The 23,040-nt window shown below is 45.3% G+C and overlaps 2 protein-coding genes across 2 annotated transcripts; both read right to left on the reverse strand.

Annotated features, from left to right (window-relative positions):
- Positions 1-1,344: 1,344 nt before the first annotated feature.
- Positions 1,345-4,043, reverse strand: LOC139563934 (zinc finger protein 135-like). Its single transcript, XM_071382974.1, has 3 exons — positions 3,871-4,043; positions 3,466-3,637; positions 1,345-3,325 (listed from the first exon to the last, which is right to left on the reverse strand). Exons 1-3 carry the CDS (start codon positions 3,895-3,897, stop codon positions 1,884-1,886), a joined length of 1,641 nt encoding a protein of 546 aa, XP_071239075.1. The 5' UTR covers positions 3,898-4,043; the 3' UTR covers positions 1,345-1,883.
- A 406-nt stretch (positions 4,044-4,449) lies between these two features.
- LOC139563933 (uncharacterized) lies at positions 4,450-20,357 on the reverse strand. The gene is made up of 4 exons (XM_071382973.1): positions 20,087-20,357; positions 18,726-19,598; positions 7,313-8,295; positions 4,450-7,140 (listed from the first exon to the last, which is right to left on the reverse strand). The coding sequence occupies exons 2-4, from the start codon at positions 19,591-19,593 to the stop codon at positions 5,350-5,352; spliced, it is 3,642 nt and encodes a 1,213-aa protein (XP_071239074.1). The 5' UTR covers positions 19,594-19,598; positions 20,087-20,357; the 3' UTR covers positions 4,450-5,349.
- Positions 20,358-23,040: the final 2,683 nt, after the last annotated feature.

Raw genomic sequence — 23,040 nt, forward strand, 5'->3', positions numbered from 1 at the left:
AATGACTGAGGCAATCATTTACTGAAAACTGGTCTATGTGGAAAAACATATGGATATATAAAATGTATTTTGACAGGGAGTCATGCTAACACCATGGTCTCTTTTACAGATGAGCCCTGTATACATACACACTATATACATCAATATACACAAATATTCACATCAATACACAATCATAGAAAATAGAAAACCAACACAATCTCCAGTAAAAAGGTCCTCAATCAGCCTTTTGAACTGCCCTAGAGGCTACAGAATACCAAAGAAGGGAAGTTGGCCAAACAGAAGTTTCAATAGTTTCAGTGTCTGAAACGAAAGACCCTAGGCAACAGTAGCATTTGAAAATGGTGGGAGGAAACACAGATGTGTAGATCAGTGGTACCCAACCCTTTTCAGTAACTGGACCACCAACTGAATTGTGCTCTGCCCAGACTACCCCTGAAGCACAGGAGGTTGGTGGCACCTTCATTTGGGAGGATACGCTCATGATAATGGCTGGAGCGGAATCGGTGGAATGGTATCAAATACATCAAACAAATGGTTTTCATGCGTTTGATTCCATTCCATTTACTCCATTCCGGCCATTATTATGAGCCATCCTCCCCTCAGCAGCCTCCACTGCTGAAGTACCCCCCTCATGTGCATTTTACCAGTAGGCCTATGGTCTCATGAGTCTTCTCAAGTACCCCCTGTGGATAGGCCAAGTAGCCCCAGGGGTCCTAGTACCACTGATTGGGAACCACTGATCTAGAGAAGGGGTGTCAAACTCATTCCATAGAGGGCCTAGTGTCTACAGGTTTTTCCTTTCATTTAAGCCTGAGATAACCATGTGAGGGGAGTTCCTTACTAATTAGTGACCTTAATCCATAAATCAAGGACAAGGGAGCAGCTAAAACCCGCACACTCGGACCTCCGTGGAATGAGTTTGACACCTGTAGCCTAGACAGACTAGTTTCAGAGCCTGTGTTTCTGCTGCTATGCTTCTAAATGACCACTAGGTGGAGATCTGAAGCAATAGAAAACAGGTCAACAAACCATGTGTCTCTGAGAAATGATCCTGATTAAAAAATATACTTTGTATAAGAAATATCTTCCAACAGTGAAGATATTGATCCTCAATAAAATCACTAAACCACTTTAACATATCAGTGGTCATGAAGCTTAGTACAGTGTGGTTTATGCAAATATATGTATTTTTTATGTACATGAATGATCTAATCTGAGATCAAAGGCACAATGAGCTAAATAGATAGATAAACGGATATACACAAGTTTATACGGGCCTACAATATCAGATTCTATTATTACAAAATCTAAATTACATAATGATGCTAAATACAACATATCTTCACCTCTTCACTTACTTTTTATTTAACTAGGCAAGTCAGTTAAGAACAAATTCTTATTTACAATGACGGCCTACCCCGACCAAACCCTCCCCTAACCCGGACGACACTGGGCCAATTGTGCACCACCCTATGGGACAATGTCTTACAGTGTCATACATTTGGATGACGTTATCTGTGGATTTTGCCAAACCAGTAAAATAAATACAAAAATAATCAAAAGCTCTCAAATAATCATCTTTAGTAGCTTAATCATGGTACTTGGCTTTTTGACAAACAGAAAATTGGACTCCCAAAATGTGAAAATTAGTGCATCTTTTAAAGTGGAAATTCAATCTCAAATAAGTAATATATCCCATTGATAGAGACAGTTTATTTTTCACTGTGGAATTAGCTTTATCTTTTTTTCCCTCGATGAGTCTCAAGCTTTCTGCCTCTTCTCACCTCTCCATTTTTCCCCACCTCTCCCTTAGCCTTTGATCCAACGATGTGCTGCATCAAGCTTCCATCTACCATCTCTCCCTCTTCCCCCTCTCTCTCTCACCCCTCCCCCTCAGTGTCCCCCAGGCCCTCCTCCTCTACCCCTTCTGTAGAGTAGTGCACCACAGTTTGGTGTCGGTTTCTGGAGGGAGCGTCCCCAAAAAGCAGCCCACAGTCCTCACAGGTGTACAGCTGAGCCCTCCCTTCCCTGCTACTGCCCGGTTCTGCTCTCCTGGAGGGGATCTTCACACTGCTAGACTGGAACTGGAGCTCTTTGTCTGAGGTTACAGTCAGACCTGACCCTGGAGGAGCACGGAGAGACCCAGGGGAAAGGATTTTGGTCGGGGCAGGAGTAATGCTGGAGCTCACGTCAGTATGGGGGTTGTTGCGTAACCTGTTTGGATTGGCACTGGGGCGTTCCACAGCAGCTGAGCTGTCTAGACTCTGTCTCCCCCTATGGGACCCACCGGCTCCTCCACCCCCTCCCATATCTGACACCATCCCATGGACAGTGCGCTGGTGGAAGCGGATGCCGGAGCGGTTGGAGAAGCCCTTCCCACAGAGGCTGCACACAAACGGCCGTTCCCCGGTGTGGATCCTTGTGTGGATCTTCAGTGCCCCCGACTGGGTGAAGCACTTCTCACACTGGGTGCAGCGGTAGGGCTTCTCACCTGTGTGGGTCCTTTGGTGGGCCCGGACCCCGGCCAGGTGGGGGAAGCCCCTCCCACAGTAGGTGCAGGCATAGGGTCTCTCCCCAGTGTGAATGCGCCGGTGGATCTTCAACGCTCCCGACTGGCTGAAGCTCTTGCCGCAGTCAGGGCATGAGTAGGGCCGGGCGCCGGTGTGTACGTTGAGGTGGATGCGGAGGTTGGAGTGGGAGTTGAAGGCGCGCCCGCACTCGGTGCACAGGAAGCCACCGGCCTTGTGAGCGTGCTGGGTGCGCTGGTGCTGTAGCAGCTGAGAGGGTCGGGGGAAGGAGGCTGTACAGTGCATGCATGGGTGTAGGGTGGGGGACACTATGGTCACCCCTCCAACATGGTTCTGGGGGGGTGTGTTGCCCTGCTGGTCGCGGAAGAGCTGGGAGCAGGAGGGGAAGGAATGCTGGCAGGACAGGCAAGGGAAGGTGCCAGGGGCCAGGCCAGGGTGGGAGTGGTGGTGGGGCAGGCAGGTGGTAAGGGGGCAGTGGTGGTGGTAGTGGGTGTGTGTCTGGGAGAAGGGAAAGTCTGCTGCCCCCTGATGGTGGTGCAGTAGCTGGGTGCAGGTCTGGAAGCCCCGCCGGCAGCAGAAACAAGGGAAGGTGGGGATTTGAGGCAGGGGGCTTGGTGAAGAAGTACCCTGGTTAGTGGGAGTGGTAGGGGCTGGGCTGGGGCTCTGGGTGCTGGTCTCCTTGGCCTGACTCTGGGGCTGACTGAGCTCTGGGCTGTAGGTGCTGCTGGGCTTTATGGTCTGGAAGGAGGAAGAAGAGTAGGGGCAGCCAGGGCAAGTGCAGGTATGGTGCTGAGCTGTGTACAAGTCGGGGAAAAGACAAAAGCAAGAAAATACATTTATTATAAAGCCAGACAAGCCGTTACCTACGAAAACTAAATCTGTTTCCTTAGTATTCCCTGTCCTTTCTTATTACTCCACAATGTTCTCCACTCACCTTGTCCACTGACGTCTCCGTCTCTGGCCTCTCTAATGCTCTCTGCCGGGGCCTGTCTGGGCTGGGCTGAGCCTGGGGCTGCTGGTGGGGCGTCTTTTAGCCCCAGAGCCCCCCCAGAGACCATCAGGTCTCCAATGAACTGGTGCATCTCAAACCAGGAGCATGGGTCATGCTGGGTGGGGGGAAATGAAGAGGGAGGATAGGTGTCAATTGTAAATAGCAATGTGATTGCTTATACTACAACATAATATTTTATTTGTGACTTACATATAGATTAGCAATATTTTTAACATCAGTTTAACAAATATTTAAACTGTATTATATATATTTTTACAAATAGGCTACACAATAATATTCTCACTTCAAAATATGCATTTTATTGACAGGCCTATATACAGTACTTACGCTCACAGCTAACTTGTCTTTGTCCATGTAGAATAATGTGTAGTTATACGAAGTTTTTGCCGTCTGTTCCGTTTCATCAGCCTACATTGCTGTAGCAAGAGAAATAAATTTGCGGTACGTAACCGAACCGTTTCCCGATCGAGAATGAAGGTGATATCTGTTGCAAACTGTTGTGTTCTTACGTCAGCCACATTTACTGTTATCATCTTCGCCGGATTTCACAGAGAAATTATTTCCGGGCCTTCTTACCATGTGACAATATTTGTAGTCTTTTCTTCAACCGAGCTCTTTGCTGTGCGCATTTGCACTATCCAACTGTCTCGAGGATGTAGACCTATATAATTACAGACCTACCTGTGCACAATTTATTAACATTTCAAAATGCAACACTGCAATTATGGATTACAACACTTTGGTTAAATGTTAGATTCTGTTATACTAAGATTTATATCAGTGTGTTTAAAATTAGATAAACAAACACTTACCATAGTGTCTTCCTGTTTCCTCTCCAGGACTCAAGTAAGAGTGTTCTGTATAGGTCAATGAAAGAAGGCTTTCCCAGAAAACCCCTCCATACCATTCCGATACGTTGATCTTTATTTGTATCCTTTAAGATCCCAATTTCAGAACAGAATGTTTTAAACTCTACAAAACACTGTAACCATTCAGTTGAAGTTGGGGTAAGACATTCAACGTGATAGAAAAAGATATACATGTCAATTTAACATTATAATTGGACAGCACATACATTTTCTTGCATATTATACCCATTATGGAACTCAAATCAAACAAAAATCGAGCTGTTGAGAAACATTTCTCAGAAAGTTGACAGTACATTAAATCCTGGCTCCCAAACACTCCCCATCAGTACCTGAATAAGAAACCTTGGCGACTGAAGTCCCATACGGCAGCTTATATAGAATAGAAACTACACAAATTACAATGACATTCAAGTGAAGACTAACTAGACAACCTATAACAAAAAAAACAAATAAGTTATGTTGGTATAGTCAAATAGATATGGAGTGTTTGGAAAGGTGTGCGTAACACTGGAAGAAGTGCATGATCCTATTGCCAACATACGCAACTACTGTAACATCAAAAACAATAGCCACTATTTACCCTAATCTCAATCTCTTGCCACACAGTAAGCAGCTAACAAGGATTGTTAGCTAGCTCACTAAGCACTAGCAGGTACATTAAACATAGACATAGTAAGTCTTCAATAGCTAACAAAAAATTATTGGAATACAGGAAAGCAACCAAATCCAGAGGGCAAATTAATGTAGAGGAATGGTTTATAAAAATCACAACTAATCCACAAAATGTGTTGCTATTATGCTTTAATAACAAGCCTAGTATGAATTGTTTTACAGTAGGCTTGATTATGTTTTCCTCTGTTTCTCGGGCCATTAAAAGGCAGCCTAATTAACATTGTTGTCAGCAATCCCCTTTTTCACTCTGTCTAAAGTACTGCCCTTATAATAAACAGTCACGTAGGGCTCTAGGCTTTTCCCTTGTCCTTAGTGACCTTCGTCTTTTACATGGTGGTGAGGAGGGAGGAGAGGGGATTCGAGAGGAGGGGAACTGTATCTCTGGGTTATGGGCTGTGGGTTCATCAACAGGGGCGTCTGTCTCCTCCGTTCCATCCTCCTCCCCTTTCCTCTCCTCCATTCCATCCTTCTCCTTCGATCCTTCCTTATCCACTTTCCTCTGCTCCGATCCATCCTTCTGCTCCGATCCATCCTTCTGCTCTTTCCTCTCCTCCGATCCATCCTTATCCGCTTTCCTCTCCTCTGTTGCTCCATCCTTCTCGCCACCCTCAAGCTCCTCCTCTACACGGTCTCCTTCCATGTTCCTCTCCTCTGCATCACGATTGGCTGGGTTCCCTCCATTCAACCTCAAGTCGAGTACACAGCCTGGGGTGCCCCCATCCCATCTCAAGTCTAGCCCCACGTCTGGCTCCATCTTCCTCTTCAATGCTATCAGCGGGCTGGACCAACAGAAGTCTGAGCTCTGTGTTCCACTGTCGGCCTCTAGAGACAGTGGTTCCTGCTTTATATGGACTAAGCCCCGAAGCATTTTGGAGTGCAAAGAGCTGACTGACTCGATTTTCAGCTGATTCACTAGATCCATTTTGGCAGTGTTCTTCAAAGGTTCTGTCTGTTTGACGGTCAGGAGCCGCAGTGTTGACGGGACTCCCGGCTTTGCTGCCTTCTTCATTTGAGACTGAGCTGTTCCATCATCTCTGCTGTCATTTTGCCTGTCTTCATCTCCACTCCCTTCTCCATTTCCCCCATTCTGAGCCATAGCCTCCATTTTAGAATCCTCCCCTGGCTCCCTCTTACTCTGAAAGACTATCCCCTTTTTATCACTTGTTAAACTTGTGAATACTTCTTCCTCAGTCTCCTCTGCAAACCCAGGGTCTCTCGGTTCAGTCTTGACTACAAGGTTAGCAGGAGGAGTGGAGCAAGTCGACTTGTTAGACAGATCAAGAGGTAGTATATTAGCAGGCTCCTGTTCGTAGTCAGCGGTCTTTAAGGCCAGATCCAGCGGGGCATCAGAGGAGTAGCGCAGGCTCAGGCCTGGCTTAGAGGTGAACCTGGACTGGCACAGCACCGGAGGAGGGGCTCCTGGATTTGGTGCTGGGTTGAATACCTTCCACTGGGGCTGTGTGCCTGAGAGGGCTGGGAGCTGGGGGGTGGAGGATGGGCCAGAGAGGCCAGAGGCCAGAGGGGTGTTGGCAGGGACAAACATGACCAAGGACACCCCAGGAGGAGGCTGTTTGTCCAGGCTGAGCTTCCACAGCCCCTTGGTGGGTTGGTCAGGGCTCACCACACGGACAGCAGTGGTGTTAGGGATTCCCATTGTGACTCCGGCAGGGGCAGAGCCTGGCATTCTCACTGGGGTAGAAGCAGGGACTCCCATAGTGACTCTGGCAGGGGCAGAGCCTGGTATTCTCACTGGGGTAGAAGCAGGGACTCCCATAGTGACTCTGGCAGGGGCAGAGCCTGGCATTCTCACTGGGGTAGAAGCAGGGACTCCCATAGTGACTCTGGCAGGGGCAGAGCCTGGCATTCTCACTGGGGTAGAAGCAGGGACTCCCATAGTGACTCTGGCAGGGGCAGAGCCTGGCATTCTCACCAGAGTATGAAGTGGTGCTGACGCTTGTCTCTCTGGTTTCTTCACAGGAGCAGAGACAGGGAGATAACTTGGAGCGAGCTGGGCTAGCGGTTTGGAAGGAGCAGCAGGGGCGTCCTTCCGTGGTTTCTGCACAAAGAGAGAGTTACAACAGTGAACAGAGAGCTACTTGGACCCTTCTCTATCCAATCCAACTTAAATCAAAATAATCTGAACATACTTTTCTTCCAAAGAGCCATATACAGTGACAAACATATATCAATATATTTCAACAGTCCTTAGGGGGGTAACCCATACTCACCACAGGAGGGGGTTTGCGTCCACAGTCCTTGAGGTGGCTCTCGTAACCCTGCTGGTGAGGGAAGCCCAGGCCACAGTTCTTACACAGACAGGGCCTCGACCCTGCGTGGCCCCCCATGTGTGACATCAGCATCAAGGCCGAGCGGAAGCCCTTGCCGCACTCGGAGCAGGTCATCACCCTCTGGTGGGCCCCGGCGTGATTCTTCAGCTCGTCAGCCGTGGAGAAGGCCTGGCCACACTCCATACAGCGGATCTCATCCCCCTTGGTCCCCTGCTGGCCCCAGCAGCCCGTCTCCCTCTTGTGCCTCTGGAAGTCGTTGTGGCTCTGGAAGACACCCAGGCATGCCACGCAGTGGAGTCGCTCCGGCTCACATTCGTGCTTACGATAGAGCCTGGCCAGGCGGAAATGTGCGCGGCACTGGATGCAGGTGTAAGGCAGCAGGCCCAGGTGGGAGAAGCTGTGCTTGAGGAGGGCATTCTTGCGGCTGAAGTTCATGGGGCAGTCGGTGCAGCGATAGCTGCGGACACAGCCCCGCTCCTTGTGGCGGCGGAGAGAGCGGCGCAGGCGGAAGCGGCGGCAGCACTGCAGACACACGTGGTCCGCCAGCTCGCGCTTGTGCTCCTCCAGGTGCTCCTCACACTTGGTCAGGCAGGTGAAGATGCGCTTGCATGCGTCACACTCATAGAACTCCTTCTCAAAGTGGGACTTGGCTAGGTGGTCCTTCAAACCCTGTTCAGAATCGAAGCCCTTCAGGCAAACACGGCAGCGGAGCTGTACGGGTGGGACTGAGGTCTGAGGCTGGGCGTGCGTCCGCAGGTGGGAGCGGTAGTTGGCCAGCTGACAGAAGCGCTTGCCACACTCGGCACAGCAGTAGGGGCGTGCCCCTGTGTGCAGGTTCATGTGCTCCTGGAGCTGGAAGCTGGAGGAAAGGACGAGGTCACAGACGCTACAGCGGTGTTCGCCTGAACCTCCAGGCTCTGCTTCTGAAAGGCAGAGGGAGAAGGGTGTTAAAGGTACAGCAGTCAAAACGTTTTTCAGGGAATGTATGATATTTGGATGAAACCAGATCAAAGTAGAATACCTAAAGTATTAAAAAAATGACTGTTGCTTCTACATTGATAAAGTTTGATCATAAAGTTACTGGTCCCCTCCCCAATGTCAAACACCAGGATCCAAGAGGCGGGAATATTAATATGACATCACAAAATCTCAAATTTGAATACACCAATGGTACGGTCATATTCTCTTACCTCGTTTAAATAAGTACCGCCTTGTAACCAACAATTGCAGAAGGGTGTCCGCAGAGGGGCGTGGTTTACATAACTAGGTAGCTAGTCTACTGGTGCCAAAATTTGACTGCACTGTGTCAGCAAATACAGTATAATTAGAGGTTTCCCCTATTCATCTAAGGCAAAGATACTTGGACGTTTCTGCTTTCATCTGTGTCTTGTGTTAGCTAGTAGCTGGCTAGCTAGGTCTTCAGCCAGCATGAAACAAAAGCAGGGGAAGGGTTGCCAAGAACTCAGACGCAGTTGTCATGTCATTACATCAAGAGACATGCCAAATGGAAGATTCATACAAACTTCTTGACATTGATAGCAGAGGTGTGGACTCGAGTCACATGCTGTACAGCTAGCTATAGGATCGGATGCAGAGCAAACATGCAGCTCCAAAAATGTTTGGTGATCAAAAATATTAACTGTTTACTTTGCAAGCTCACCAGCAATGGGGCTTCAAGCAACTAGCATAGGCCTACTGGTCTCTTGGTATGTTCAGATGTTTGTTTGTTTTTACTTGATGTGCGACTCGACTAGCTCTTAAAATGCACGACTTGGACTTGACCCAACCCGTTCTACTTCGGACTCAACTTGAGAATTGGACCTTGAGACTTGCAACCCGAATAATAATGACTTGGTCCCACCTCCGACTGACAGTCATGATATATGAACATTGCCTGGTAGTCAATACACAGAGTGTACAAAACATTAAGAACACCTTCCTAATATATTGAGTTGTATCCCTTTTGCCCTCAGAACAGCCTCCACTCGTCAGGGCATGGACTCTACAAGATGTCGAAACGGTTCCATAGGGATGCTGGCCCATATTGACTCCAATGCTTCCCACAGTTGTGTCAAGGTGGCTGGATGTCCTTTGGGTGGTGGACCATTCTTGATACACAGGGGATACTGTTGAGCGCGACAAACTCAGCAGCGCTGCAGTTCTTGACACAAACCGGTGTGCCTGGCACCTACTACTATATCCCGTTGTAAAGGCACTTCAATCTTTTGTCTCGCCCATTCAACCTCTGAATGGCACACACACAAAATCCATGTCTCAATTGGCCAGTGAGACCAGTGGAGGAAAAAAACAAACGCATAATTATCAGCTTCCATTCAGTCAGTGTATAAAACTGCTTCGCCAGGCCAAATATATACACATTCACTTTTTTCTTGAAACAATATCTCGTCGCCTATTGAAACCGGGACTTCCTACTTTACTCGTAACATTACTATCCTTTACTTGCGTTGAAAATTATTTGTCAGAACTATGTCAAAATTTCCTTGACTGCCTGGTAGGGAAGAGTGGGGGAAATTGTTGTAAGTTCACTATTAGTATGGGGAGACCATGGGAAATTATAACAGCCTTTATATCTATTGTAGATATGCTTGCGCAGTGGGAAACCTATTGGACCTTCAGTGTGTTACAGGCTTTTGATGCTGAAAGGACAGCAACCGTAGTACCGGCACATGTAGGAGTGCACTTTTTGTAAAACACAAAAGGGCCAGTAGTGTAGTGGAAGCTGTACGCAGGTATAAACCCTATACCCACTTTTCTTTCAGTGGGCATTGCCTACACTCACTTCTTCATCAAATCAAATTAAAATCAAATGTATTTATATAGCCCTTCTTACATCAGCTGATATCTCAAAGTGCTATACAGAAACCCAGCCTAAAACCCCAAACAGCAAGCAATGCAGGTGTAGAAGCACGATGGCTAGGAAAAACTCCCTAGAAAGGCCAAAACCTAGGAAGAAACCAAGAGAGGAACCAGGCTATGAGGGGTGGCCAGTCCTCTTCTGGCTGTGCCGGGTAGAGATTATAACAGAACATGGCCAAGATGTTCAAATGTTCATAAATGACCAGCATGGTCAAATAATAACAATCACAGTAGTTGTCGAGGGGGCAGCAAGTCAGCACCTCAGGAGTAAATGTCAGTTGGCTTTTCATAGCCGATCATTAAGAATATCTCTACCACTCCTGCTGTTTCTAGAGAGTTGAAAACAGCAGGTCTGAGATAGGTAGCACGTCCGGTGAACAGGTCAGGGTTCCATAGCCGCAGGCAGAACAGTTGAAACTGGAGCAGCAGCACGGCCAGGTGGACTGGGGACAGCAAGGAGTCATCATGCATAATCCCCACTGATACGTATCAAAGTAGTGTAGTGGAGGTGTAAGACTTAACAATTATGCAGTACAATAAAGAAATCATGCAAAGTAGCCTACACAATCGCAAAGCATGTTAAATATATCCACATACACGCCACTCACAGCCTAGTTTCAGCGGAATATCATCTACAGGCAGCAAGAGCGAGCAGCTCTCAACTGGTTGTCGCATGGAGCAGCTCACAGAAGAATGACATCAGTAGCCGGTAGGGTTGGTAGGAAAGAAAGTTAAACATATCTACCAATAAATAAAGGGGGAAATGGGTATGCAAACAAGGTATTGGAAAAAGTTTGGTCCGAAGTCTTGCTCAGTAAGCTATTAGCGATGAAACTGGCTCTCATGAGGACCGCCACAGGAAAGGAAGAACCAGAGTTACCTCTGCTGCAGAGGATAAGTTCATTTTTTTTTTTTTCACCTTTATTTAACCAGGTAGGCCAGTTGAGAACAAGTTCTCATTTACAACTGTGACCTGGCCAAGATAAAGCAAAGCAGTGCGACAAAAACAACAGAGTTACACATGGAATAAACAATCGTACAGTCAATAACACAATAGAAAAATCTGTATACAGTGTGTGCATATGAAGTAAGGAGGTAAGGCAATAAATAGGCCAATAGTGGCGAAGTAATTACAATTTAGCAATTTACACTGGAGTGATATATGTGCAGATGAGGATGTGCAGGTAGAAATACTGGTGCTCAACATAGCAGAAAAACATAAACAAATATGGGGATGAGGTAGGTAGTTGGTTGGATGGGCTATTTACAGATGGGCTGTGTACAGCTGCAGCGATCGGTAAGCTGCTCTGACAGCGGACGCTGAAAGTTAGTGAGGGAGATATAAGTCTCCAACTTCAGTGATTTTTGCAGTTCGTTCCAGTCATTGGCAGCAGAGAACTGGAAGGAAAGGCGGTCAAAGGAGGTGTTGGCTTTGGGGATGACCAGTGAAATATACCTGCTGGAGCACGTGCTACGAGTGGGTGTTGCTATGGTGACCAGTGAGCTGAGAAGGCAGAGCTTTAACTAGCAAGGACTTATAGAGAGCATACAGGTCGCAGTGGTGGGTAGTATATGGGGCTTTGGTGACAAAATGGATGGCACTGTGATAGACTGCATTCAATTTGCTGAGTAGAGTGTTGGAGGCTATTTTGTAAATGACATTGCCGAAGTCAAGGATAGGTAGGATAGTCAGTTTAACGAGGGTATGTTTGGCAGCATGAGTGAAGGAGGCTTTGTGCGAAATAGGAAGCCGATTCTAGATGTAATTTTGGATTGGAGATGCTTAATATGAGTCTGGAAGGAGAGTTTACAGTCTAACCAGACACCTAGGTATTTATAGTTGTCCACATATTCTAAGTCAGAACCGTCCAGAGTAGTGAAGCTAGTCGGGCGGGCAGGTAGCGATCGGCTGAAGAGCATGCATTTCGTTTTACTAGCATTTAAGAGCAGTTGGAGGCCACGGAAGGAGTGTTGTATGGTGTTGAAGCCAGAGTTACCAGCCTCAGATATTGCAGCCCAAATAAATGTTTCACAGAGTTCAAGTAACAGGCACATCTCTACATTAACTGTTCAGAGGAGACTGCGTGAATCAGGCCTTCATGATCAAATTGCTGCAAAGAAACCACTACTAAAGAACACCAATAATTATTGCTTGGGCCAAGAAACACGAGCAATGGACATTAGACCGGTGGAAATCTGTCCTTTGGTCTGAAGAGTCCAAATTTGAGATTTTTGGTTCCAACCGCCGTGTCTTTGTCAGACGCAGAGTAGGTGAACTAATGATCTCCACATGTGTGGTTCCAACCGTGAAGCATGGAGGAATAGGTGTGCTGGTGCTTTGCTGATCAATTGGAGGTGTACCTGTGGAAGTATTTCAAGGCCTACCTTCAAACTCAGTGCCTCTTTGCTTGACATCATGGGGAAATCACCCAAGACCTCAGAAAAAAAAGTCTGGTTGATCCTTTTGTACAATTTCCAAGCGCCTGAAGTTACCACGTTCATCTGTACAAACTATAGTACTCAAGTATAAACACCATGGGACCACGCAACCATCATACCGCTCAGGAAAGAGACACGTTCTGTCTCCTAGAGATGAACGTACTTTGGAGAGGAAAGTGAAAATCAATCCCAGAACAACAGAAAAGGACCTTGTGAAGATGCTGGAGGAAACAGGTACAAAAGTATCTATATCCAAAGGCAAAAGAATCCTATATCAACATAACCTGAAAGGCCGCTCAGCAAGGAAGAAGCCACTGCTCCAAAACCGCCATAAAAAAGCCAGACTACGGTACTACGTACTTTTTGAAGAAATGTCCTCTGGACTGATGAAAGAAAAATAGAACTGTTTGGCCATAATGGCCATGGTTATGTTTGGAGGAAAAAGGGGGAGGCATGCAAGCCGAAGAACACCATCCCAATCGTGAAGCACGGGGGTGGCAGCATCATGTTGTGGGGGTGCTTTGCTGCAGGAGAAACTGGTGCACTTCACAAAATAGATGGCATCATGAGGGAGGGAAATGATGTGGATATATTTTAGTAACATCTCAAGACGTCAGTCAGGAAGTTAAAGCTTGGTCGCAAATGGGTCTTCCAAATGGACATTGACCCCAAGCTTACTTCCAAAGTTGTGGAAAAATGGCTTAAGGACAACAAAGTCAAATTCACCCAATTTATTGTGGGAAGCTTGTGGAAGGCTACCCGAAACGTTTGACCCAAGTTAAACAATTTAAAGGCAATGCTGCCAAATACTAATTGAGTGATGTAAACTTCTGACCCACTGGGAATGTGATGAAATAAATAAAAGCAGAAATAAATCATTCTCTCTACTATTATTCTGACATTTCACATTCTTAAAATAAAGTGGTGATCCTAACTGACCTAAGACAGGAAATTGTTACTAAGATTAAATGTCAGGAATTGTGAAAAACTGAGTTGAAATGTATTTGGCTAAGGTGTATGTAAACTTCCGACTTCAACTGTATATTAACACACACACATACATACATACATAGACACTACCGTTCAAAAGTTTGGGGTCACTTAGAAATGTCCTTGTTTTTGAAAGAGAAGCACATTTTTGTCCTTTAAAATAACATCAAATTGATCCGAAATACAGTGTAGACATTGTTAATGTTGTAAATGACTATTGTAGCTGGAAACGGCTGATTTTTAATGCAATATCTACATAGGCGTACAGAGGCCCATATTCAGCAACCAATGGCCCGTTGTGTTAGCTAATCCAAGTTTATCATTTTAAAAAGGCTAATTGATCATTAGAAAACCCTTGTGCAATTATGTTAGCACAGCTGAAAACTGTTGTGCTGATTAAAGAAGCAATACAACTGGCCTTCTTTATACTACTTGAGTATCTGGAGCATCAGCATTTGTGGGTTCGGTTACAGACTCAAAATGGCCAGAAACAATGACTTTCTTCTGAAACTCGTCAGTCTATTCTTAGTATGAGAAATTAAGGCTATTCCATGCGAGAAAATGTCAAGAAACTGAAGATCTCGTACAACTACTTCTCCCTTCATAGAACAGCGCAAACTGGCTCTAACCGAAATAGAAAGAGGAGTGGGAGGCCCCGGTGCACAACTGAGCAAGAGGACAAGTACATTAGAGTGTCTAGTTTGAGACGCCTCACAAGTCCTCAACTGGCAGCTTCATTAAATAGTACCCGCAAAACCCCAGTCTCAATGTCAGTAGTGAAGAGGCGACTCTGGGATGCTGGCCTTCTACAGTGTCTGTGTTCCTTTGCCTATCTTTTATTTTATTGGCCAGTCAGATATGGCTTTTTCTTTGCAACTCTGCCTAGAAGGCCAGCATCCCAGAGTCACCTCTACACTGTTGACATTGAGACTGGTGTTTTGCAGGTACTATTTAATGAAGCTGCCAGTTGAGCTAACACAACGTGCTATTGGAACACAGGAGTGATGGTTGCTGATATGTAGATATTCCATTTTTTATATTAACCGTTTCCAGCTACAATAGTCATTTACAAAATTAACAATGTCTACACTGTATTTCTGATCAATTTGAAGTTATTTTAATGAACACATTTTTTTTTGCTTTTCTTTCAAAAACAAGGAAATGTCTAAGTGACCACAAACTTTTTAACGGTAGTATAAAGTGTGTGTGTATATATATATACATATATATATCTACAGACCGTTTGACTTTTCACATTTTGTTACGTCACAGCTATATTCTAAAATTGATTGAATTGTTTTCCCCCCCTCATCAATCTACACACAACACCCCATAATGACAGACAAAAACAGGTTTAGACATTTTCGCTAATTTATAAAAAATAAAACACATTTTTCAGACTCTTTACTTAGTACTTTGTTGAAGCACCTTTAGCAGTGATTACAGCAGAGTCTGGCACACATATTTCGGGAGTTTCTCCCATTCTTCTCTGCAGATCCTCAAGCTGTCAGGTTGGACGGGGAGCGATGCTGCACAGCTATTTTCAGGTCTCTCCAGAGATGTTTGATTGTGTTCAATTCCGGGCTCTGGCTGGGGCACTCAAGGACATTCAGAGACTTGTCCCGCAACCACTCCTGCGTTGTCTTGACTGTGTGCTTAGGGTCGCTGTCCTGTTGGAAGGTGAACATTCGCCCCAGTCGGAGATGCTGGAGCAGGTTTACACTATGCTTCACCGTAGGGTTTTCTCCAAACGTGACGCTTGGCATTCAGGCCAAAGAGTTCAATTTTGGTTTCATCAGACCAGAGAACCATGTTTCTCATGGTCTGAGAGTCTTTATGTGGCTTTTGGCAAACTACAAGCAGGAGTACCTTCTACTGAGGAGTTGCTTCCGTCTGGCCACTCTACCATAAAGACCTGATTGGTGGAGGCCTGCAGAGATGTTTGTCCTTCTGGAAGGTTCTCCCATCTCCACAGAGGAACTCTGGAGCTCTGTCAGAGTGACCATCGGGTTCTTGGTCACAGAGGCCCTTCTCACACGATTGCTCAGTTCGGCCCGGGCGGCCAGCTCTAGGAAGAGTCTTGGTGGTTCCAAACTTCTGTTCCATTTAGGAATGATGGAGGCCACTGTGTTCTTGGGGACCTTCAATGCTGCAGATTTTTTTTGGTACCCTTCCCCAGATCTGTGCCTCTACACAATCCTGTCTCGGAGCTCTATGGACAATTCCTTTGACCTCATGGCTTGGTTTTTGTGCTGACATGCACTGTCAACTGTGGGACCTTATATAGACAGGTGTGTGCCTTTCCAAATCATGTCCAATTAATTTAAATTTACCACAGGTCGACTCCAATCATGTTGTAGAAACAGCTCAAGGATTTTCAATGGAAACAGGATGCACCTGAGCTCAATTGAGTTTTAGGAATGCATTGTATACAGTGCCTTCAAAGAGTATTCACACCCCTCAACTTTTTCCACATTTTGTTACGTTACAGCCTGAATTAAAAATGTATTAAATGTTGATTTTGTGTCACTGATCTACACACGGTATCCCATAATGTCAAAGTGGAATTATGTTATTATAAATCTTTACAAGTTAATAGAAAATGAAATACTGATTGACTCAAGACATTTCAGGTTTCAACCCTTTTGTTATGGCAAGTTCAGGAGTAAAAATGTGCTTAACAAGTCACAGAATAAGTTGCATGGACTCACTGTGTGCAATAATAGTGTTTAACATGATTTTTAAAAGATTGCCCCATCTCTGTACCCCACATACAACTATCTGTAAGGCCCTTCAGTCGAGTTGTGAATTTCAAGCACAGATTCAACCACAAAGACCAGGTATGTTTAACAATGATACGCATCAGTAGATTAAAAAAACGAACTTCCCAGGGATCTGTGACTCGTGATGATAGCTTGAGCATATTGCAGTTAATAATTACATTTTGGATGGTGTATCAATACACCCAGTAACTACAAAGATAAAGGCGCCCTTACTAACTCAGTCATCGGAGAGGAAGGAAACCGCTCAGGGATTTCACCATGAGGCCAATGGTGATTTTAAAACAGTTAGTTTAAATGGCTGTGATAGGAGAAAACTGAGGACGTATCAACAACGTTGTAGTACTCCACAATACTAACATAAAGTCATGGATTACAGGCAACATCCGCAATGAGCTAAAGGCTAGAGCTGCGGCTTTCAAGGAGCGGGACTCTAACCCGGAACCCGGGAGCTTATAAGAAATCCCGCTATACCCTCCGACGAACCATCAAACAAGCAAAGCATCAATACAGGACTAAGATCGAATCGTACTACACCTGCTCTGACGCTCATCGGATGTGGCAGGGCTTGCAAACCATTACAGACTACAAAAGGGAAGCACAGCCGAGAGCTGCCCAGTGACACGAGCCTACTAGACGAGCTAAACTACTTCTATGCTCGCTTCGAGGCAAATAACACTGAAACATGCATGAGAGCACCAGCTGTTCTGGAAGACTGTGTGATCACGCTCTCCGCAGCCGATGTGAGTAAGACCTTAAAACTGGTCAACATTCACAAGGCCGCAGGGCCAGACAGATTTCCAGGACATGTACTGCGCGCATGCGCTGACCAACTGGCAAGTGTCTTCACTGACATTTTCAACCTCTCCGAGTCTGTAATACCAACATGTTTTAAGCAGACACCATAGTGCCTGTGCCCAAGAACACTAAAGTAACCTGCCTAAATGACTACCGACCCGTAGCACTCACATCTGTAGCCATGAAGTGCTTTGAAAGGCTGGTCATGGCTCACATCAACACCACTATCCCAGAAACCCTAGACCTACTCCAATTTGCATATCGTCCCAACAGATCCACAGATGATGCAATCTATGTTTGGGGAAAATCCAACACAACACATCACTGAGCACCACCCTTCACATTTTCAAGCATGGTGGTGGCTGCATCATGTTATGGGTTTGCTTGTCATCAGCAAGGACTGTGAGTGTCCGGAATAGAGCTAAGCACAGGCAAAATCCTAGAGGAATACTTGGTTCAGTTTGCTTTCCAACAGGCACTGGGAGACAAATTCATCCTCCAGCAGGACAATTACCTAAAACACAAGGCCAAATATACACGTGTTGCTTACCAAAACAACACTGAATGTTCTTGGGTGGCCTAGTTACATTTTTGACTTAAAACCGTCTTGAAAATCAACGGCAAGACTTGAAAATGGCTGTCTAGCAATGATCAACAACCAATTTGACACAGAATATTTTTTTGAAGAATAAATGGGCAAATATTGTACAATCCAGGTGTGCAAAGCTCTTAGAGACAAAGCTCTTTAATCCCTGCCAAAATTGACTAACATGTATTGACTCAGGGGGTTGAATACATATCTAATCAAGATAGTGTTTTATTTTCCATCAAACATGTTTTGTGTAGATTGTTGACAAAAAAATTACAATGAAATCCATTTTAATCCCACTTTGTAACACAACAAAATGTGGAAAAAGTCAAGGGGCCTGAATACTTTCTGAAAGTACTATATATGTAATGAAAAGTACCCAGACCTCCCCTTGGAAAGTGAACTGAAATTGAAACTGAAATTGTCCAAGATAAACTAGCTAGCTCACTTAATAAACAGTGCTGACAATTATATTTGGGCTAGCTAGTTAAATTATACAGCCAACATTTTTTCTATATTGATGCTGTTACAATAACCAAACAGTTGGATACATTTTTTTGTGAAAACATTATGTGATGTATGACAGGATTGAATGTTGCATGCAAATTTCAATGTTGTTTGAGTTGCTTTGTGCATCAGCAAATTTGCTTGAGATAATCTCACTGCAACCATGTTGCTTGACATCAGTGTTAAAAAAAAACTTCACTCAAGCTGAGCTCCTCACCCCACTCAGCCTACTAGCTCCCCGCCCACTCAGTCTGTCTTTTCAGACTTCCTGGTAGTTTGACATAAGAGAAAACATATTTTACAGAAATTTAGAGCACTTTTAATTAGGGAAAAAAATTATGGTTGATGTTTTAGTCTTTGAGCTGAAGCCTACCTGGGTCCAGTTCCTCCTCCTCCTCCTCCTCTTCATCATCATCCTCATTCTCAGAAACCTCACTGTCATCTGTTTCCTCAGAATCCTCCTCTAAACTCTTTGCAACTTCTGCTTCTTTCTCTTTCAGTCCTTGCACTTTCCCATCATCGAAAACACCTTTCCCTCCTATTCCCTCTCCAATAATTTCTCCTGGTTCTTCTTCCTCAGCGACAGCCCTTCCTGGCTTCCCTGTGTTTACAGGTTTTGGAGTGGTCTGAAACATTGCAGTCTGGTCTGCCAGCAGCTTGGAATCATTCTTAATGGTTCTTAAGTGTTCAACAGGGGGAGTGGAAGGAGCTGGTATAGTAGTCAACACAGTACCAGCTCCAACACGAGACACAGATATCAAGACAGTTTTAGTTATTTTGGGGTTTTGGTGAAGGCTATTGCTTTGACCACTTACTAAACTCTTGGGTAGCAATATGGGACTAACAGGCCGTGAAGTGTGTGCCACTACCACCGGTTTGTGTGTAGAAGGAGGGGGTGGGCAGAGTATTGTCAGTGTCTCAGGGGGCCCAGAGGGACTTGGGGTTACTGTAATGTGAGGGCCAGTCTGTGAGGCAACCTGCTGAACTGTAGAAGCAGTCTGTGAGGCTACAGAAACCAGCTGATCTACACCGACCAGTCCTGGGTCCACAGCTGTGGGGGTGAGTGCAGCAGGAGGAGGCGGCGAGGAACTGGGGATTTGGAGGTTGGCCAGGGATCCAGGGGAGATATTGTTAGAGGCCGAAGGCAATGGTGTCTCCTTCACACAGGTCATTTCTCTGGGCTGCAAGATGTCAGGGAACCCTAGTTCTGTCAGCTGGATATCGATGGTGAAGTCTGACATGCTGCCTGTGAGACAAACACAATCTTATAAACACAATATATTGATGTAATTCTCTAATGCCACCATTTCAGGATCAGGACAAACACCATCAGAATTATGTACAGTAAGACCAGACCATAATACAATTCCAATGTCACTAAAAGTAAGTGCCATTAGAAAACAAAAATGTTGAATGTTTTTATGCTAATATTGGCAGAAAACAGCTAAGACAACGTATTATGTTTGACACGGATTCTGAAATATAGAAAACGTAACTAGCCATTTTTAAGCAAGTGCAGTGAGCAGGCAGAATACATGAATGTACTGACTGTGACGGCAACATTCACCATGTTAACTTTGAATTGTAACTAGCTAACAGTAGCTAGTTATTTAGCCAATCTAATTAAAATCATAAGAGCAAAATGCCCCACGTCAATAAAAACGACCTACCTACTACAACTATTGACAGAATAAGCAGGTAAATTATGACGACATAAGGACTTCCGCAGCTCACCTCAGTTCTGATTGCAACAGTGAAGATGGCTAATTTTCAGAAGCTCCACCTGGACAGAAACACCTTGTGGCCATGGAGGCATGCGCTCTTCACTGTCCGAAAAGTATCCAGAAACTATCTTATGTGACTGATCTGTGACACTGTATAACGCTTGTTGCACAAGGTTACTATCTCGCCTAAATATGGGTTAAAACATATGTTTAATTTATTTTGTAACACACAATTTGCTGTAATTGAATCACTTACAAACCGCGACCGATCTGCTTCCGTCTTCTACAACAACAATGGGACAAAAACATCCAGCCCTTTACACACTTAATGACACCTACTGTCGTGGAGGGGTATTACAACAACAAATTATATGTGACTCATTTTTTATTTTATTTTTATTTCACCTTTATTTAACCAGGTAGGCTAGTTGAGAACAAGTTCTCATTTGCAACTGCGACCTGGCCAAGATAAAGCATAGCAGTGTGAACAGACAACACAGAGTTACACATGGAGTAAACAATAAACAAGTCAATAACATGGTAGAAAAAAAGAGAATCTATATACAATGTGTGCAAAAGGCATGAGGTAGGCAATAAATCGAATAATTACAATTTAGCAGATTAACACTGGAGTGATAAATCATCAGATGATCATGTGCAAGAAGAGATACTGGTGTGCAAAAGAGCAGAAAAGTAAATAAATAAAAGCAGTATGGGGGGTGAGGTAGGTAAATTGGGTGGGTAGTTTACAGATGGACTATGTACAGCTGCAGCGATCGGTTAGCTGCTCGGATAGCAGATTTTTAAAGTTGTTGAGGGAGATAAAAGTCTCCAACTTCAGAGATTTTTGCAATTCGTTCCAGTCGCAGGCAGCAGAGAACTGGAAGGAAAGGCGTCCAAATGAGGTTTTGGCTTTAGGGATGATCAGTGAGATACACCTGCTGGAGCGCGTGCTGCGGGTGGGTGTAGCCATCGTGACCAGTGAACTGAGATAAGGCGGCACTTTACCTAGCATAGCCTTGTAGATGACCTGGAGCCAGTGGGTCTGACGACGAACATGTAGCGAGGGCCAGCTGACTAGGGCATACAGGTCGCAGTGGTGGGTCGTATAAGGTGCTTTAGTAACAAAACGAATGGCACTGTGATAAACTGCATCCAGTTTGCTGAGTAGAGTATTGGAAGCTATTTTGTAGATGACATCGCCGAAGTCGAGGATCGGTAGGATAGTCAGTTTTACTAGGGTAAGTTTGGCGGCGTGAGTGAAGGAGGCTTTGTTGCGGAATAGAAAGCCGATTCTTGATTTGATTTTGGATTGGAGATGTTTGATATGAGTCTGGAAGGAGAGTTTGCAGTCTAGCCAGACACCTAGGTACTTATAGATGTCCACATATTCTAGGTCGGAACCGTACAGGGTGGTGATGCTAGTCGGGCGTGCGGGTGCAGGCAGCGAACGGTTGAAAAGCATGCATTTGGTTTTACTAGCGTTTTAAGCAGACGCTCTTATCAAGAGTGATTTACAGGAGAAATTAGGGTTAAAGGTGCCTTGCTCAAGGGCACATTGTCAGATTTTTTACCTAGTGGGCTCAGGATTCGAACCAGCGACTTTTCAGTTACTGGACAACACTCTTAACCACTAGGTTACCTGCCTGACCTGTGAATGGAACCTTGCACTGAGTGTGAAAGTGCATACAACTACAGGGGGGACATTTAATGGCAGAACATATTTTTGTATTATTTGTGTCTGATTTCATATATTCTCAACATCTTTTAAAATAAGTATGTGCCTCCTGTTTTCTGAACAAAATGCTGCAATAAAAAAGTAAAGATTATGACATGACTATGCAATCCTGACAAGACTATGCGGAAGGGCATTTTGTGCCTGAACGATCAATACTCTGCAGCTCCTCCTCCTCATTGCTGGAGTGTAATGAAGAGTAACTGTGATGATGAGGAGTGGTGACGTTTATCTCCAAGATCTGGAAGGTGGCACCTGAACTCTCCCTCTGTGGGTTTGCAGAGTTTGCTCTGTGTGCTGCCTGAGCTGCTGCATATGCTGCCTGAGCCATTGCCTTCCCTATGGCCCTCCAGTCATTGCTGCAGAGGTTCTAGCTTTTGTGCTTGCGGAACAAATGATGGCTGCCGAAATAGCCCCCACAGTTGGTACACTGGACCAGCCGAGGGTTGCACTTGTGTTTGTGGAGCACGCCAGGTGACCAGAACTCTCGAGAGCAGGCCTGAGTAGTTTTGGGGCGGGTGTAGGGTTTCAGCAGCATGTGAGCAACGCCTTTAGTCCGGCCTGGGCCACATTTCGAGAGGGCAGGTCAAGGATGGCAAGGCAGAGCTAAGATGTGCATGTTGACCTGGTGTCTGATGAGGAGCGTGCCTTTCTTGAATATGCGGCAACACGTTGCATGGATGACGGTGCCTTTCCTTGACATGATGGTGCAGAAGAATAGGCAGTGCAAAAGTTTCTTGGCAGAATCGGCACAGCAAGGGACCCGGGGACCAGATCAGGCTCACGGGTCTGGAAGACAGTCTGGCTTGCCTCCAGGGATGGTGGAAAGGAGAACGAGGAGTAGCCCAGTTCTATGGCATCAGGAGAGGGGAGCTGAGGTGGAATATCCCAGGTGGGCTCAGCAGTTGTCTGGCTCAGGTTTGGTTCCATGTCAAGGGAGAGGTTCAGAACAGGATCCGAGGGAACTGTGCAGAGAAGAACGAATTTCTAAGGGAATCTCTCCAGCCACAGTTATGGCAGTAGATCTTCTTTGGACTCAGGTCTAATGGCCCCTCAGGAGATGCAGAGGATTGTGGAGCAGTGGGATTTCCAGGTAGGTAGAACAAAATATACAGTGGGGCAAAAAGGTATTTAGTCAGCCACCAATTGTGCAAGTTCTCCCACTTAAAAAGATGAGAGAGGCCTGTAATTTTCATCATAGGTACACTTCAACTATGACAGACAAAATT

Source organism: Salvelinus alpinus, chromosome 35, assembly GCF_045679555.1.
Source record: "Salvelinus alpinus chromosome 35, SLU_Salpinus.1, whole genome shotgun sequence".
NCBI classification, from domain to species: domain Eukaryota; kingdom Metazoa; phylum Chordata; class Actinopteri; order Salmoniformes; family Salmonidae; genus Salvelinus; species Salvelinus alpinus.

Excerpts from the sequence above, each read along its gene's own strand:
- LOC139563934 (XM_071382974.1), bottom strand. The coding sequence starts at position 3,897 with ATGGACAAAGACAAGTTAGCTGTGAGC. Across the intron at positions 3,638-3,870 it reads AAGACAAGTTAGCTGTGAGC|CATGACCCATGCTCCTGGTT; the intron begins GTAAGTACTGTA and ends CCCCCCACCCAG. Across the intron at positions 3,326-3,465 it reads CGGAGACGTCAGTGGACAAG|CTCAGCACCATACCTGCACT; the intron begins GTGAGTGGAGAA and ends ACTTGTACACAG.
- LOC139563933 (XM_071382973.1), bottom strand. The coding sequence starts at position 19,593 with ATGTCAGACTTCACCATCGATATCCAGCTGACAGAACTAGGGTTCCCT. Across the intron at positions 8,296-18,725 it reads GGAGGAGGAACTGGACCCAG|AAGCAGAGCCTGGAGGTTCA; the intron begins GTAGGCTTCAGC and ends TCTGCCTTTCAG. Across the intron at positions 7,141-7,312 it reads GACGCAAACCCCCTCCTGTG|AAACCACGGAAGGACGCCCC; the intron begins GTGAGTATGGGT and ends CTCTTTGTGCAG.